This window comes from Ascaphus truei, chromosome 3 (genome assembly GCF_040206685.1).
Source record: "Ascaphus truei isolate aAscTru1 chromosome 3, aAscTru1.hap1, whole genome shotgun sequence".
NCBI classification, from domain to species: Eukaryota; Metazoa; Chordata; class Amphibia; order Anura; family Ascaphidae; genus Ascaphus; species Ascaphus truei.
In genome coordinates this window covers 426,318,998-426,335,601 of record NC_134485.1, presented here as the reverse complement: position 1 = coordinate 426,335,601, position 16,604 = coordinate 426,318,998, and the positions used below count along the sequence as shown (strand labels likewise).

The window sequence follows — 16,604 nt, the reverse complement described above, 5'->3', positions numbered from 1 at the left end:
ACCGAGCCACTGATTGAGCCACCTGTGCTGAAGCAGGGATATCCTGAAAACCTGACCTGTAGGTGGCCCTTGAGGACTGCAGTTGGTCACCCCTGGTCTGGGAACTGAACCCAGTGAGGAGTTTATGATTTCCCGCTAGCGCCAATCTCCCATTAAAGAACACCATGAGCACACGAGGAGAATACAAACACCCCCCCTCTGAAACTCGGCTGCGTACTTCATAAGGCTTCTGTGAATGGATCGTGCATTTGTGATGTACACAACCAGCTGGCGATTAACCACCTCCCTGCCAGGGGGACCCCTAATGCATCAGAGGCGCCTGTGACCGCGAAGTGACTACACCCCTCTCAACCACTTGCCATCCCTTCCCTCCCCATATAAATATACATGTATGAAACAGGCCAACCAGATGCTTTCTTGAGACCGTGGACCTCCTCCCTCTGTGTTCATGGACCACAAAATGTCTACGGCATATACTTATGTGTCTCTAGGTACAGAACATCCCGGGTTGCTGAGTATAGGGTTCTTGTAGGGGCTTTTCTCACTAAGCATCAGCTGTGGGGGCGCTAGGAAAACCCCAACAGAACAGTACAGAAGGCTCTAAATTTAAACCATTTTGCAGAAAATCCCCACTTATTGTAAGCGATATTAACAAACAGATATCACAAGTTTAATATATATATAAATATATATACACATACACAAATATATATATAAAAAAATGGTATATGTGTATATATACATATATATTATTATAAGCAGGGATTATTTTGAGTTTGTTTTTTGTTTTGGTCAAATCTTCAATATGAAGGTGATTTGAAGATCGCAAAGAACTCTAAGTAGGATAAGAAGATGCTTTGTTTTCTTGTTTTGCTTTACTTTGCCCACCTTTCTCACGTAAAATCTCCTCGTCGCCATGACCCCTGGGGCTAAGCTTTGTGATAGACGAGCGATTTCCGTCTTGTTTTCCACCTAGGACCTGTTCTTGTGTTGAGACTGTAATGTATGTTCGTGTGTGGAGCTGTCACGGCTCCTCGGTGATTTAATAACACCACAGAGATGTGACGTACTTCCCATAATGCCTTTGAGGAACGATTATGCTAGCGGGGATTTCTAGGAGGAAAACATATGTAATGTAGCCAAACAAACAAAACAAATTAAATACAATAAATAAACTAAAAATAATACAACCAATGGTGGGTTGATGTGATGACTGGATGATATAGCTGAAGAACGACCATCTAGGCCGGGAGGCAGAGGGTGAGGACTACAGCCATTGTTTGAAGTTCAATCTTGGCCTCTGTGGTGAGGTGCCCGGGCCTTCCTTTAACACTAAGGATTATGGCTGCCTCAAGTTCTTTTCTTGGATTGAGAGCTGACTATTACAGTTTTTGAAGCCCACGTCCCACAAATCAGTTAGTTATTGTCCATCGTTATGTGACTGTGTGTGTCAGGGTAAGGAGAAAGGCCTGACACGTTCACAGTTTGTCCAAACAAGATGGCAGCACAACTGGATGGTCTGTGGTTTTTTGCCAGGCTTTAGCTTAATTTCTTCTCTTTGTCTTCTGTTTTTCTTTTCATGTATTTCCCTCGATCTTATATCAGTACTTTTATTACTCAAAACAGGTTTGTCTTGAGGGTGTTTGGCTTCCTGTGGAAAGTGGACAGGACTCCCGCAAAGGGAGCCGGCACAGCATCGGCAGGTTGCCAGGCCTTGAGTAGGTCGGCCGTGTTAACGCTGCTGCTGGTTGGCACCCCAGGCCAGATGGGGGCCTTCAGGGTCTGGACTACATGGTTAGGCCCAAGGCCTGTTGCTGTGCCGGGGCTGGGGCTCAGGCTGCTGCCGGGACTGTTAAGGCTGCCCGTGGTGGGTAGAGACGCCGTGCTGTCTGGTGTCGGGCTGCAGTTGGACTCCTTGGACTCATCATCCTCAGAGGACGAACGCGGGTCACACTTTTTGTTGCCCGAGCCTCCATTGTTGTTGATTCCGTTTTTGGAGTTGGCTGCTCTCTCCTGCTTGCGAAACTTGGCCCGTCTATTCTGAAACCAAACCTGTGGGACAGGGGGAGAGAGGAGGGAGAGCAATCAAAGAAAAGAATACAGTATGTGTTGTTCAAAGGGAAAGGTACAGGGAGATAAATGTATCATTTTTATGAATACATTGAGAAACAACATACAGATAAGTCTGAAGGGGAGAACAACCCAGTTTTGGCAGCCAAGATCCGTGTGCTCGTGAGATATTAATCCAGTTCTGGGTTTCTTCTTCTAATCCCAATGCATTCTGGTTCAGGTGGGCACTTGCAGAATCAAGACTGGCTTTGGATCGCAAGATGACATAGGCTGACAATAGTAACCACCAGTTTTAAGGGTAGCAAGCATTTAAATGAGCAAACACCCCGCTCTAAATAAATATTATTTAGCAGGAGGACCTTTTTCACGATGTCTCTTTCAGAGTTTCCTGGCCCTGATATTTTGTTATTAAAGGGCTTGACGGCAGTTTAATAGCAGCGGCCATTTTAAGATAGCAGAAATACTGGTGTGTCATGGGGGAATATCCTGTGAAGGGCCCTCACTGGTAAAACTGCACTAAGAGACCCAACAGCTTCAAATATTATAAAAAATTAAAACAAAATGAACAGTACAGATCACTGCCATTTACAGATGGGTTTAGCAGTGAATCTCAATGCAGTTTAACTTTCCAGTGGCATAAATGACAAATCCAAAATGGTTGCCCCATAGCTTCCAAAACAGAGTGAAGGATCCCTCAGTCAATCTAGCGGAGGTTTCTTTTTGTAACCGTGCACACGTGTAACATGGAGATCTGTGCTGACTGCATGAATCTGAGGCTGAGCCCCAATGCTCTGGGACTTATCAGCAGGATCGCACTGAGTTAGCACCGCCAGGCCTGTCGGAACTCCCGTGTTTGAAGTGAGTTTCACTCAATGGAAAGCAATTCTTAGTCAGTGGGGGTGAGTCTCACTCACTGGGAGGCTGTCTCATCTCAACAAATCTAAGGGAAATCTTTATAAATTGTTCTGATACATAAACTTAATTTAAAAAAAAAAAAAAGTACATACAGACGTAAATATAAATATATACATACTAGCTGAGAGACCCGGCGTTGCCCGGGATGTAAATACGTAATAGGTAGTATTATTTATAAATCGTGGAACAATAGGTGACTGTTTGTTGTAAAGGTTGGATAATAATATTGAAAAGAAAGATGGAAGAAAATGTAATACGATGTTGTATAAAAATGGTTTATTGTAAACACACCACAGTACAATGTATATTTTGGTGGCATAAGTGATGTAAAAATCTGAGTCGTGTGTCCTGCTAGGGTGTGAGGCGGCGGGTGGCGCGTGGGTTGTGAGTGCTGTGTGCGAGTGGGGGTCCTGCTAGGGTGTGAGGCGGCGGGTGGTGCGTGGGTTGTGAGTGCTGTCTGTGAGTGGGGGTCCTGCAAGGGTGTGAGGCGGCGGCTGGCGCGTGGGTTGTGAGTGCTGTCTGTGAGTGGGGGTCCTGCTAGGGTGTGAGGCGGTGGGTCAGTGATGTCGGTGCGTAGGGGCGGGAGCCAGCAGGTGTGTGTGGCGGCAGGTATGTGTCGAGTGTGGCGGGTGTCTGTTGAGTGCGTGCAGCGGCTGTGAGGCGGTGGGTGAAAGGCAGAGGCGGCCGGAGTAAGGGCGGGTGAAAGGCAGAGGCGGGGGTGGGGAGGCGGTAAGGCGGGCATGAAGGCGAAGGGCGGCGGGAAGGGGAGGAGGGGGTGGAGGAGGGGGGCAAGGGGTGGAGGAGGGGGGAAGGGTTAGAGGAGGGGGGGGGAAGGGTTAGAGGAGGGGGGGGAAGGGTTAGAGGAGGGGGGGAAGGGTTAGAGGAGGGGGGGGGAAGGGTTAGAGGAGGGGGGGGAAGGGTTAGAGGAGGGGGGGGAAGGGTTAGAGGAGGGGGGGGGAAGGGTTAGAGGAGGGGGGGAAGGGTGGGAGGGGAAAGGGGAAAAAGAGGTGATGGGGGGGGGGAAGAGGAGCGGAGGGGGGGGTGGAAAGGGGAGCGGAGGGGGGGAAGGGGAGCGGAGGGGGGGAAGGGGAGCGGGGGGGGGGAAGGGGAGCGGGGGGGAAGGGGAGAAGTGGTGGGAAGGGGGAGGAGGGGGGAGGTGGTGGGAAGGGGGAGAAGGGGGGAGGTGGTGGGAAGGGGGGAGGTGGTAGGAAGGAGGAGGAGGAGGGGGAAGGTGGTGGAAAGGGAGAGAAGGGGGGATGTGGTGGGAAGGGGGAGGAGGGGGAAGGTGGTGGGAAGGGGGAGGAGGGGGGAGGTGGTGGGAAGGGGGGAGGTGGTGGGAAGGGGGGGAGGGTGGAGGTGGTGGGAAGGGGGGGAGGTGGTGGGAAGGGGGGGAGGGGCGAGGTGGTGGGAAGGGGGAGGAGGTGGGAAGGGGGGGGTGGGAGGCGGTGGGAAGGGGGGGTGGGAGGCGGTGGGAAGGGGGGGTGGGAGGCGGTGGGAAGGGAGGGGGAGGCGGTGGGAAGGGGTGGGGGGAGGCGGTGGGAAGGGGGGCTGGGAGGCGGTGGGAAGGGGGGGAAGGGGGAGGCGGTGGGAAGGGGGGGGAGGCGGTGGGAAGGGCGGGGAGGCGGTGGGAAGGTGGAGGGAAGGGGGGGGAGGCGGTGGGAAGGGGGGGGAGGCGGTGGGAAGGGGGGGAGGCAGTGGGAAGGGGGGGGGGAGGCGGTGGAGGGGAGGTGAAGGGGGGGTGGAGGGGAGGTGAAGGGGGGGGTGGATGGGAGGTGAAGGTGGGGGGGTGGAGGGGAGGTGAAGGGAGGTGAAGGGGGGGGGTGGAAGGGAGGTGAAGGGGGGGGTGGAAGGGAGGGGGGTGGAGGGGAGGTAAATGGGGAGGTGAAGGGGGGTGGAAGGGAGAAGTGGAGTGAGGGGAGGTGAAAGGGGGTGAGGGGAGGTGATGGGGGGTGAGGGGAGGTGAAGGCCGCTCACTCACCCGTCCGGCAGGTCCCACGTGGATCTGAGGCGGGAGGCAGTGTGTTGTGGCCGCTCTCCCGCTGTGTCCCGGGCGCTCGCTCGCTCCCCCGCTGACTGTAGCGGCGCCGGGGGGGGGGGGGGTATCGGGGAGACACTGACACTGGAGGGGGGGGGTGGAGGGGAGGTGAAGGCCGCTCACTCACCCATCCGGCAGGTCCCACGTGGATCTGAGGCGGGAGGCAGCGTGTTGTGGCCGCTCCCCCGCTGTGTCCCGGGCGCCGCCATCTTGGGCACTCGGCGCCGCGAGGCAGCCTGCCTGGCCACTGGCTGTTCCCCCGCCGGGGAGGGGTGAGTTGTAGCGCCGGGGAGGGGGGGGCATGTATATGTGTGGGGGGGGGGGGGATAGGTGGGAGATATAGAGGGGGGTCTCGCACGGCCGCTGACACTGGGTGGGGGGGGGCGCTGAAGGGGTAATAATAGTGTGTGTGTCCCGCTGACTGTAGCGGCGCCGGGGGAGGGGGGGTCGGGGTGAAAGCGCGGGAGACACGGGGAGAGGAGGAGGTGCGCGCGGGTGCTGCTAACACTGTGAGCCCCGCTAATGTATGTAACAGTGTGTGTGTGTGTGTGTGTGTGTGTGTGTGTGTCACTGTGTGTGTGTCTGTCACTGTGTGTGTGTGTGTCCCTGTGTGTGTGTGTGTCCCTGTGTGTGTGTGTGTGTGTGTCTGTCACTGTGTGTGTGTGTGTGTGTCCCTGTGTGTGTGTGTGTGTGTGTGTGTCCCTGTGTTCCCTGTGTGTGTGTGTGTGTCCCTGTGTGTGTGTCCCTCTGTGTGTGTGTGTGTGTCCCTGTGTGTGCGTGTGTATCCCTGTGTGTGTGTGTCCCTGTGTTTGTGTGTCCCTGTGTTTGTGTGTGTGTGTGTGTCCTTTGGCCCGTCACTCCGCCTCAGGCCAATGAGAGGTGTGCGGGGGCGGGCGGGCCAAGGGACCAATGAGATTTCCCCTAGGGACACCGGACATCCAGGCAGGCAAACATACAGTGCTTTCACTAATATAGTATAAGATGGTATATCAGCCTGATCCTATTTGTGGTCAAAAACTGTAAACCTTCAAACAGGTTTGTACAGGCCTGATATACAGTACTATTATTTCTGTATAAAATATACTTTTATATATACATATACACAGTGGTCGACAAATCACCAAAAAATCTACTCGCCACCTAGTACCACACGTGTGCTACTTGGGCCAATAGGAGCTCGCCACGATGTTAAATCCACTCGCCCGGGGCGTGCAAATGTATAGGTTTGTCGAACACTGCATATACACACACACACACACACCGCATTAACGTACGCAATGGGACTGGAGCATGTATGTAAAGCGAAAATATACTTAAAGTGAAGCACTACCTTTTCCCCACTTATCGATGCATGTACTGTACGGCAATCATCATATACGTTCATAACTGATGTAAATAACACATTTGTAACAGGCTCTATAGTCTCCCCGCTTGCGCACAGCTTCGGTACAGGTAGGGAGCCGGTATTGCTGTTCAGGACGTGCCGACAGGCGCATGCGCTAACTGCCGTTTTCCTATTGAGCGATAAGTACTTACTCGCGAGTGTACTTAAAGTGAGTGTCCTTAAACCGGGGTATGCCTGTATATATACACATACATACAAAGATACTGTTAGTGGGTAAACAGTTATACAAAATTTAGAAAACACAAGTATCTATGTGCCTGTCTCTGATCAGCCTGGTTCAATGTACTGCAAAAAAAAAGCCACAATTCAAAAAAACAAGATGACAGACAGCAGCCGCAGCCAGTCAGAATCTCCCGGTCTGCTCCTCACAGGGAACGAACAAGCTGCAATCCAATTGCAAAATCTTCCTTTAATTCGATAAATCAACAACGACGTTTCAGGCCAACATGGCCTCACCTGTCACACCTACCTGAGGTAGCCTTACCTCACCTGCCACACCGACCTGAGGTAGCCTTACCTCACCTGTCATACCTACCTGAGATAGCCTTACCTGCCACACCTAGCTGAGATAGCCTTACCTCACATGTCAAACCTACTTGAGGTAGCCTCATCTCACATGCTACACCTACCTGAGGTAGCCTTACCTCACCTGCCACACCTATGGCAGTTATGGTGGGTGAAAAAGGCAACAAAAAACCTCCACCGTTAGCATATAGCCAATAAAGAATATCACTTGTCAGCACATTCACATGTCTTAGACAGGTCTGCAACCCTGCCTTTCAACCATTATCACCTCGCATACAGTGCTTCATTGCAGCAAGGGATTCTGGGAAGTGACATGCAAATGAGCACACAATGTGTCACCTTTTCCCTGGAATATCCATTCACATGGAGCCCATTTAAGCTGATGCATCGCCGTTCACACAGCTTTTAAGCAAAGCATGGGACTAGAAATATTTAAAAGCAAGTATAAACCAACCTCACACTGATGATACCCATGAAGGTTGAAACATGTCTGTGAGTGGTTTGTACTTGCTTTGCTTGTCCCATGCTGTACTTAAAAGCTGTGTGAACGGCGATGCATCAGATTAATGGGCTATATATATATATATATACAGTTCGGTCCAGAAATAATTGGACACTAACACAATTTTGATAATTTTGGCTCTGTACGCCACCACAATGGATTTGAAATGAAATAACCGAGATGCAATAGAAGTGCAGACTTTCAGCTTTAATTCAAGGGGTTGAATAAAAATATCGTATGAAATGTTTAGGAATTGCAACCATTTTCATACACAGTCCCCTTATTTGAGGGGCTCAAATGTAATTGGACAAATTAACACAATCATAAATAAAATGTTCATTTTTAATACTTTGTCGAGAATTCTTTGCAGGCAATGACTGCTTGAAGTCTGGAACGCATGGACATCACCAAACGCTGGGTTTCCTCCTTTGTGATGCTTTGCCAGGCCTTTACTGCAGCTGTCTTCAGTTGTTGTTTGTTCGTGGGTCTTTCTGCCTTAAGTTTTGTCTTCAGCAAGTGAAATGCATGCTCGATCGGGTGGAGATCAGGTGACTGACTCGGCCATTGCAGAATATTCCACTTCTTTGCCTTAAAAAACTCCTGGGTTGCTTTCGCAGTATGTTTTGGGTCATTGTCCATCTGTAAAGTGAAGCGCCGTCCAATCAACTTTGCTGAATTTGGCTGAATCTGAGCAGACAATATATCCATATACACTTCAGAATTCATCCGGCTGCTTCTGTCTTCAGTCACATCATCAATAAACACTAGTGACCCAGTGCCATTGTAAGCCATGCCATCACACTGCCTCCACCGTGTTTAACAGATGATGTGGTATGCTTCGGATCATGAGCCGTTCCAAGCCTTCTCCATACTTTTTTCTTCCCATCATTCTGGTACAGGTTGATCATAGCTTGATCTGCTTGATCTGCCCAAAGAATGCTGTTCCAGAACTGGCTGGCTTTTTTTAGATATTGTTTGGCAAAGTCTAATCTGGCCTTTCTATTCTTGAGGCTTATGAATGGTTTGCACCTTGTGGTGAACCCTCTGTATTTGCTCTCGTGAAGTCTTCTCTTTATGGTAGACTTGGATAATGATATGCCTACCTCCTTGAGAGTGTTCTTCACTTGGCTGGATGTTGTGAAGGGGTTTTTCTTTACCATGGAAAGGATCCTACGATCATCCACCACTGTTGTCTTCCGTGGACATCCAGGCCTTTTTGTGTTGCAGAGCTCACCGGTGCGTTCTTTTTTTCTCAGAATGCACCAAACTGTTGATTTGGCCACTCCTAATGTTCCTGCTATCTCTCTGATAGATTTTCTTTATTTTGCAGCCCAAGGATGCCCTGTTTCACTTGCATTGAGAGCTCCTTTGACCGCATGTTGTGGGTTCACAGCAACAGCTTCCAAATGCGAATGCCACACCTGGAATCAACTTCATACCTTTTACCTGCTTAATTGATGATGAAATAATAAAAGAATAGCCCACACCTATCCATGAGACAGCTTTTGAGTCAATTGTCCAATTACTTTTGGTCCCTTGAAAAAGAGGGGGTTACATATTAAAGAGATGTAATTCCTAAACCCTTCCCCTCCAATTTGGATGTGAACACCCTCAAATTAAAGCTGATAGACTGCACTTTAAGCCCATATTCATTATTTAACTGTAACTTGAATTTATTTTGGAACACAGGCGAAATAACACAACTTGTATCAGTGTCCAATTATCTCCGGACCTAAGTGTGTGTGTGTGTGTGTGTGTGTGTGTGTGTGTGTGTGTGTGTGTGTGTATATATATATATATATATATATATATATATATATATATATATATATATATATATATATATATATATATATATATATATATATATATATATATATATATATATATATATATATATATATATATATATATATATATATATATATATATATATATATATATATATATATATATATATATATATATATATATATATATATATATATATATATATATATATATATATATATATATATACACACACATACACACGAAAGGAAGCCTGCAACAGACCTTGAAATAACAATTACCTAAATCAGATAATAATAAAGTGTATATATTACAACACTACTGACTGTGCTGGGGATAATAAATATATGTAAACGAAACAAGAAAAGTATCCCAACTGAAGCACTCAGGTATACAAAACACCCAGCATACCATCCAGATTTCTGTGGCTCTAACATTCCACGGCCGCCGGTATTCTGCATTACAGCCCCTGCAGTGCGCGTGTAACATGCTGCTGGGCCGACGGTATTCTGCGTTACAGCCCCTGCAGTGCGCGTGTAACATGCTGCTGGGCCACCAGTATTCTGCGTTACAGCCCCTGCAGTGCGCGTGTAACATGCTGCTGGGCCGCCGGTATTCTGCGTTACAGCCCCTGCAGTGCGCGTGTAACATGCTGCTGGGCCGCCGGTATTCTGCGTTACAGCCCCTGCAGTGCGCGTGTAACATGCTGCTGGGCCGCCGGTATTCTGCGTTACAGCCCCTGCAGTGCGCGTGTAACATGCTGCTGGGCCGCCGGTATTCTGCGTTACAGCCCCTGCAGTGCGCATGTAACATGCTGCTGGCCTCTGGTTTAGTGTCTGTTACATTTCTCAAAACATTCATTCAATTGACAGCAGCACCTTTATTTCCAAGGAAACCAGTGGCCACTTCTAAACACTGCACCTCTGCCCCCCTCTCCCAAACCCCTCTCCCAAACACCTCCCCCACACCCCTCTCCCAAACACCTCCCCCCCACCCCTCTCCCAAACACCTCCCCCCCACCCCTCTCCCAAACACCTCCCCCCCACCCCTCTCCCAAACACCTCCCCCCCACCCCTCTCCCAAACACCTCCCCCACACCCCTCCAGATATGTTTAACAGTTACAATACAGGTACAGTATGTTTCGACTGCTGGTTCTTCAGCATAAAATGAAAGGAAAGCGTATCTGCAGCAAGCATAACAAATAGCAAGGAGAGGAACACTGCAGAGAGCAATACAAGAGGTTACACAGTTACTCTGTCCCGCGCTGCTGGATATGTCCGTGCCATGAGCACAAACGATGACGAGGGCGCCGAGTTACCTCGATCTGGCGGCAACTTAACATGTTTTGGCCAAAATATTGAACTAAATGATCATAATGAACTAAATAATTTGCCATATAGGATGGGCATTGGGGAATCTTTGTTTACGGCTGTATTGGAGGTCACTCTCCCAGAAGCACTCACATTGGTACCATTACAAATATAAATATATAATACTGCGGGCTGGGTTTTGAGCTTGCTAACATTGTGTATGTCTAATTGTAAATTGTTGGTAGGTCGGTGGCACGTCCTCTTAGTTTAAGCTCACCCATCCCACCCTTAAACTCACCCATCCCATCCCTAAACTAACCCACCCCTAAACTCACCCATCCCACCCTTAAACTCACCCATCCCTAAACTAACCCACCCCAAAACTCACCCATCCCACCCTTAAACTCACCCATCCCACCCTTAAACTCACCCATCCCACCCTTAAACTCACCCATCCCATCCCTAAACTCACCCATCCCACCCTTAAACTCACCCATCCCACCCTTAAACTAACCCATCCCATCCCTAAACTAACCCATCCCAAAACTCACCCATCCCACCCCTAAACTCACCCATCCCACCCCTAAACTCACCCATCCCACCCCTAAACTCACCCATCCCACCCCTAAACTCACCCATCCCACCCCTAAACTCACCCATCCCACCCCTAAACTCACCCATCCCACCCCTAAACTCACCCATCCCACCCCTAAACTCACCCATCCCACCCCTAAACTCACCCATCCCACCCCTAAACTCACCCATCCCACCCCTAAACTCACCCATCCCACCCCTAAACTCACCCATCCCACCCCTAAACTCACCCATCCCACCCCTAAACTCACCCATCCCACCCCTAAACTCACCCATCCCACCCCTAAACTCACCCATCCCACCCCTAAACTCACCCATCCCACCCCTAAACTCTCCCATCCCACCCCTAAACTCTCCCATCCCACCCCTAAACTCTCCCATCCCACCCCTAAACTCACCTATGCCACCCCCAAACTAACCCATCCCACCCCTAGACTCACCCGTCCCACGCCATTTAATAAGCAGGTCCATGAGTGTGAGTGTAGGTGTTTATTACTGGGTGTTTATCCTTCCCCAGGAGCGCCTGGATATAACCGTTACTGCTGCAGCAAACGCAGGGCGCCTATATCTTTTTCTCTTGCACTTTTTGTTAGATTTTGTTCACTATTCCTTAGGGCACCTCTGTTTCTTTTAACCAGTTTTAGCTACACTATAGCGCACACACAGCACATATAGTGCACCGAAATGTTAACCCCTTAGGCACCCCATGCTATTGGATATATTGTTATTTTGTTTCACTCCATGCAGCGGAGGAAATACAAAGGACGCAGTATAACATTGGTTGCGTAGGTGCCTGCTGAGAGGGTTACCTTGACAAAGTTGCAGCTTAACACGTTTTGATGAAAAAATTAAACTAAACTACCCGTACTTCAGAGAAGAAAAAAACATGTAGAAATGAGTTAAATAATTTGCCATATAGGAGGTGCTTTGGGGTTTCTCTGTTCCCTGTCAGATACCTGCACTCTGGCCTCTGTGAGATCTATCTTGAGAGCGAGTTCCTCTCGGGTGTAGATGTCAGGGTAGTGAGTCTCTGCAAACACTCTCTCTAACTCCTTGAGCTGAGAGCTGGTGAAGGTCGTTCTGATCCTTCTCTGCTTCCTCTTCTCGTTGATGCTGGACGGGTCCGAGAAAAACTTGTAAGGGACTGAGGGGCGGAGAGAGAGGGGACAGGGTTAGAGCCAGAGGTGTGGATGTCTTTATTTATATAGTGCCATTAATGTACACAGCGCTTCACAGCAGTAATACACGTGACAATCATATAAATAACAAATAATACAAATAACACATAAAGGGAAGAGGCGCTTCAGGCAGAAAAGTAACATTTAGGAAAAGGAGTCCCTGCTCCGAAGAGCTTGCAATCTAATTGTAAGAGGTATAAGTGGGACCCATCAGAAGCAGCTGAACTTTATTATTTACAGACCAGCAATATTCGTGCGCCTTTTCTTGTATTAATACACGCACAGTCGGGTTATTTATTCAAGTCCGACGGATAAAAACTGGGGCGAAATTATTTATCGCAGGGAAAAAACACGAGTGTTGTTTTTAATGGAATTCTTTGTTTTTAATCAAAAGGATGCCGTTTTGTGCTACTTATGCTCCAGTTTTGCAGCCGAGAGACTTGAGGAAAGAAATCCCCGGAAATGTTATTACTTTTTTTTAATACAAACCCAGGATACCAATCAATCTTATAGGTACCACTACCTACGCAAATAAAAAGGGACTTATATTCAAAGGAATTATATATATATATATATATATATATATCAGAATAAATTAGTACTTCAGTATTAGATGATACCTTTTTTATTTGGACTAACAATGGTTTTCCAAATAAAAAAGGTATCACCTAATACTGAAGTACTCATTTATTCTGCACTATAGCAACTGGACTAACACGGCTATTTCCATTATATATATTATATTATATAAATATAATACTGGCTCCTGTCAAATTAATTCTTATTAAACACTCAATGGTCTCTACTTTTATCTGTTTGACTAATGGTGACTTCCGAATTAATCTACACCCAGAAACAAAGACAAAAAGTGTGGGATAATAATTTGTCTGTAGACATAAAAGGAAAAGATCATTAAAAAAGCTTTCTAAAACATTTGATTCGGATAAAAACGTTGAAAGTGTTAACCTCTTCACTGCCTGAGGTTTAAACAAATATTGACACAATTATTTACATTTTGTATTCGGGGGTGGGGGGGGGGGGGGGGGTTAAGGTGGAAATCCCCATATTAACCCCTGAAATATGTCACTGGCGATAGTTGCCTTTGGCCCTAGGAGGATTTAACCTATAACTTTCTGTTCCTGGAGCATAAATATTATACAGTATAAACATTTCCAAAATGAGTTTTTGCCCCAATCTGTGCCATGGGTAGGAATGCTTGATATCAGGCACAGTGACCCTACGCAGATCCCTGCTGCGCATTGTTGTTAATCCTTATATGTCGCTGACAGGGTGTGCAGCGGTGTACATAGAATATTACAGGCTATTATTACCTGGATTTACCACCTAAAATATGCCCGGTTTGGATGCGCAAAGGCACAGTGAGATAAAGGTTTCCGCAAGGAGCTGCCCTCTGTGTACTAATAATAATAATAATAATAATAATAATAATAATAATAATAATATCAGTGCCTCTCATGCCCACACTTCCTTACAGTATAAATTAAACAGGCAATGACACACATGGGGGGCACAGGTGTAGGGCGAATGGCAGTGACAGGATTAATAAAAGAAAAGGTTGGAAATGATATATATATATATATATATATATATATATATATATATAAATAATGAAAATCTATGTAATCATATCAGCACTGGACTCAAGAAACATGCCTACAGATATTTATTCACCAATAATGCACGGTTACTGTGTTTTGTATTGTATTGTATGTCTTTATTTATATAGCGCCAAAAGTGTACTCAGCGCTTCACAGAGAATACAGCACAGGGAATTATAATTATACAATAAGTGAAGCAAAATCAGACAATAGGAAAGGAAATCCCTGCCCCGGGGAGCTTACAATCTAAGGGGTTTAATGGGAAACTTATAGAGAGAGCAGGTGAGGGAGTAAGTGTGTATATATTCAGCAAAAAAATAATAATGGTGAAGTTTAATACTCAACATTTGGCTCTCACAGGAGCCTATATAAATATATATAGGCTCCTGTGAGAGCCAAATGTTGAGTATTAAACTTCACCATTATTATTTTTTTGCTTACTTTGGTGTGACAGTCCTCTTTTGTTATATTTCCCGTATATATATATATATATTTATTATCGCTTGTGAGCACAATCATGTCTGTGCTCCAAAGCGATATTTTTATATGATATATGGTGGAGGAGTTTTTGTCCCCCACCATTATAATATATATATATATATATATATATATATATATATATATATATATATATATATATATCAGATGAGCATACAGTTGTATTTACATTTGTGTGTATATATATATATATATATATATATATATATATATATATATATATATATATATATATATATATATATATATAAATAAAGCAGAAAATAGCCGTGGTAGTCCAGTTGCGATAGTGCAGAATAAATGAGTTCTTCACCTAATACATATATATATATACATACATAAATTATATATACATACAGACACTGTGTGTGTGTGTGATATAGATATATATATATATATATATATATATATATCTATATCTATATCTATATCTATATATATATAATCACACACACAGTGTCTGTATGTATATTTATGTACATATAAAATGTAAATGTTTATCAGGTTATTTATTGCTATACTTTCATTTTAGCATGTACTTTTTGTGCAATAAAATATTTATTTTTTTATACGGAATAGGCATTTTATTTACCTCCCCTTGAGGAACAAGACTCTCCGGGTATCAGCACTGCAGGCACAGCCCGTGACAGTATCTGTGCCTGGCAGGCTCACTGGGGGTTTATTCCTTCACTCAAGCTCACAGAAAATATCATTTTCCCATCACAAGGAGCCACAAAACCTATATTATTTCTCCTTTTAAATAAGTATTGAAGAGGCTAATTGAAGCAATGCCATCTTAATTCCATCATTTAACAGTGGGGATCAAACTTCTCAAAATGATTTAAAACATCCTCATTTTATTAGACACATAATTCAGTTATTACTGCCTGCAAACTCAACTTTTACCTCCATCCTCTTAACATGATGTGTCAGATTACTTTACGTTCGAGCACAGAAGTATTAAAAACATAAATATCTATAATCTCATCACAGCAAAAACATTGGGGCTGGAGCTATGATTTTTTTCAGTTGGTTTAGAATAATTGTGTGCTTTTCATGTATAATTACACACACACACAAAATAAGAGTTTGACCTGTCAATTTTAGTGGAAAGATGGAGAACATCAGTAGGAATGAAACACTGTATCTACTCCCTCCCAGCAGGTGTAATCTCCTTTTAAGTTGAGATGTATGGGGTTTGCATGACAAGTTCAGATAACCAGGTATCCTTCTTATATTTTGTTTCTGTATATCTGCCAGACCACATGAAGGACCCTGAGAGGTTGGAAAGCTTGTAACATTTCAACTACTTGTTGGTCCAATAAAGAGTATCATATACCCTCCTCCCTCTCCCTCCATTGTTACTATATGGCAAATTCATAAACATACTGTACACAACACATGGACTATATATCTTCCAGGGAGACTGACCTATAGGGCTGGAAGTCTGCAGTATGTACTCTGAAGTGGTTAGGTGTCTATATCTGGTCATGCCTTGGTTACCTGTTGAGTATGGAGAAGGCTGGTGGTCTCTCAAGGCCCCCAGGCTGCAGTTGGCTGTGGTCAGGGGTGGACACCCAGGGCTGGCTCCAAAACTGCTCCTGATGGGATTGTACTGGAAGGTATTTGCCTGGCTGCACGAACTGAAGTCGGCATATGCAGAGGCTTCCATAGCTGCCATACAAGAGTCATACGAATTGAGGTACGAATAATCCATCTTGTACATAGAGGAACTCCTGGTAGATAGGTTGGAGTGGAGGGAAAGCGGGGTCCTGGCGGAGACCAGTAATATATAGCAAGAAAAAAAGGGGATACACAAAACTTGGAGCTTCTGGTTGAGTTCCAGGTGGCAAGTTCTGGGACTTGTGACCTCTAACTGGACATGTTAAGGTCTTCTCACTGCTGCTTTCCTCACGAGCAGAACCTGCCCACACACTCACTAGTGTCCTCTTCAGCTTGGAAGTTGTTCTGAAGAGGGGTGTTGTCTGTGAGCCGGTTCTGTAGTCTCACACCCTCTGCCTTCCTCCCCTCGTCTCTCCTCCTGCCTGTAACCCCTAGGAAATGCTCTCCCTGGCTTGAGTGAGATGGTTATAATATACTTGCCAGTGATGGTAGACAATAGCTAGGCGGTGATTTCTTTGCATGACAATACAGCCAAAGT

General features: G+C 46.1%; 1 protein-coding gene across 3 annotated transcripts; it reads right to left on the bottom strand.

Moving 5' to 3' along the window:
- Positions 1 to 1,449: 1,449 nt before the first annotated feature.
- PHOX2A (paired like homeobox 2A) lies at positions 1,450 to 16,380 on the bottom strand. Of its 3 annotated transcripts, none has more exons than XM_075593476.1 (3): positions 15,947 to 16,380; positions 12,060 to 12,292; positions 1,450 to 2,067 (listed from the first exon to the last, which is right to left on the bottom strand). In XM_075593476.1, exons 1-3 carry the CDS (start codon positions 16,167 to 16,169, stop codon positions 1,618 to 1,620), a joined length of 906 nt encoding a protein of 301 aa, XP_075449591.1. In that variant the 5' UTR covers positions 16,170 to 16,380; the 3' UTR covers positions 1,450 to 1,617. The 3 variants fall into 3 exon arrangements, with proteins under 3 accessions (XP_075449591.1, XP_075449592.1, XP_075449593.1); XM_075593477.1 differs by having other exon boundaries at positions 1,450 to 2,071; positions 12,100 to 12,292; XM_075593478.1 differs by having other exon boundaries at positions 1,450 to 2,052; positions 12,105 to 12,292.
- Positions 16,381 to 16,604: the final 224 nt, after the last annotated feature.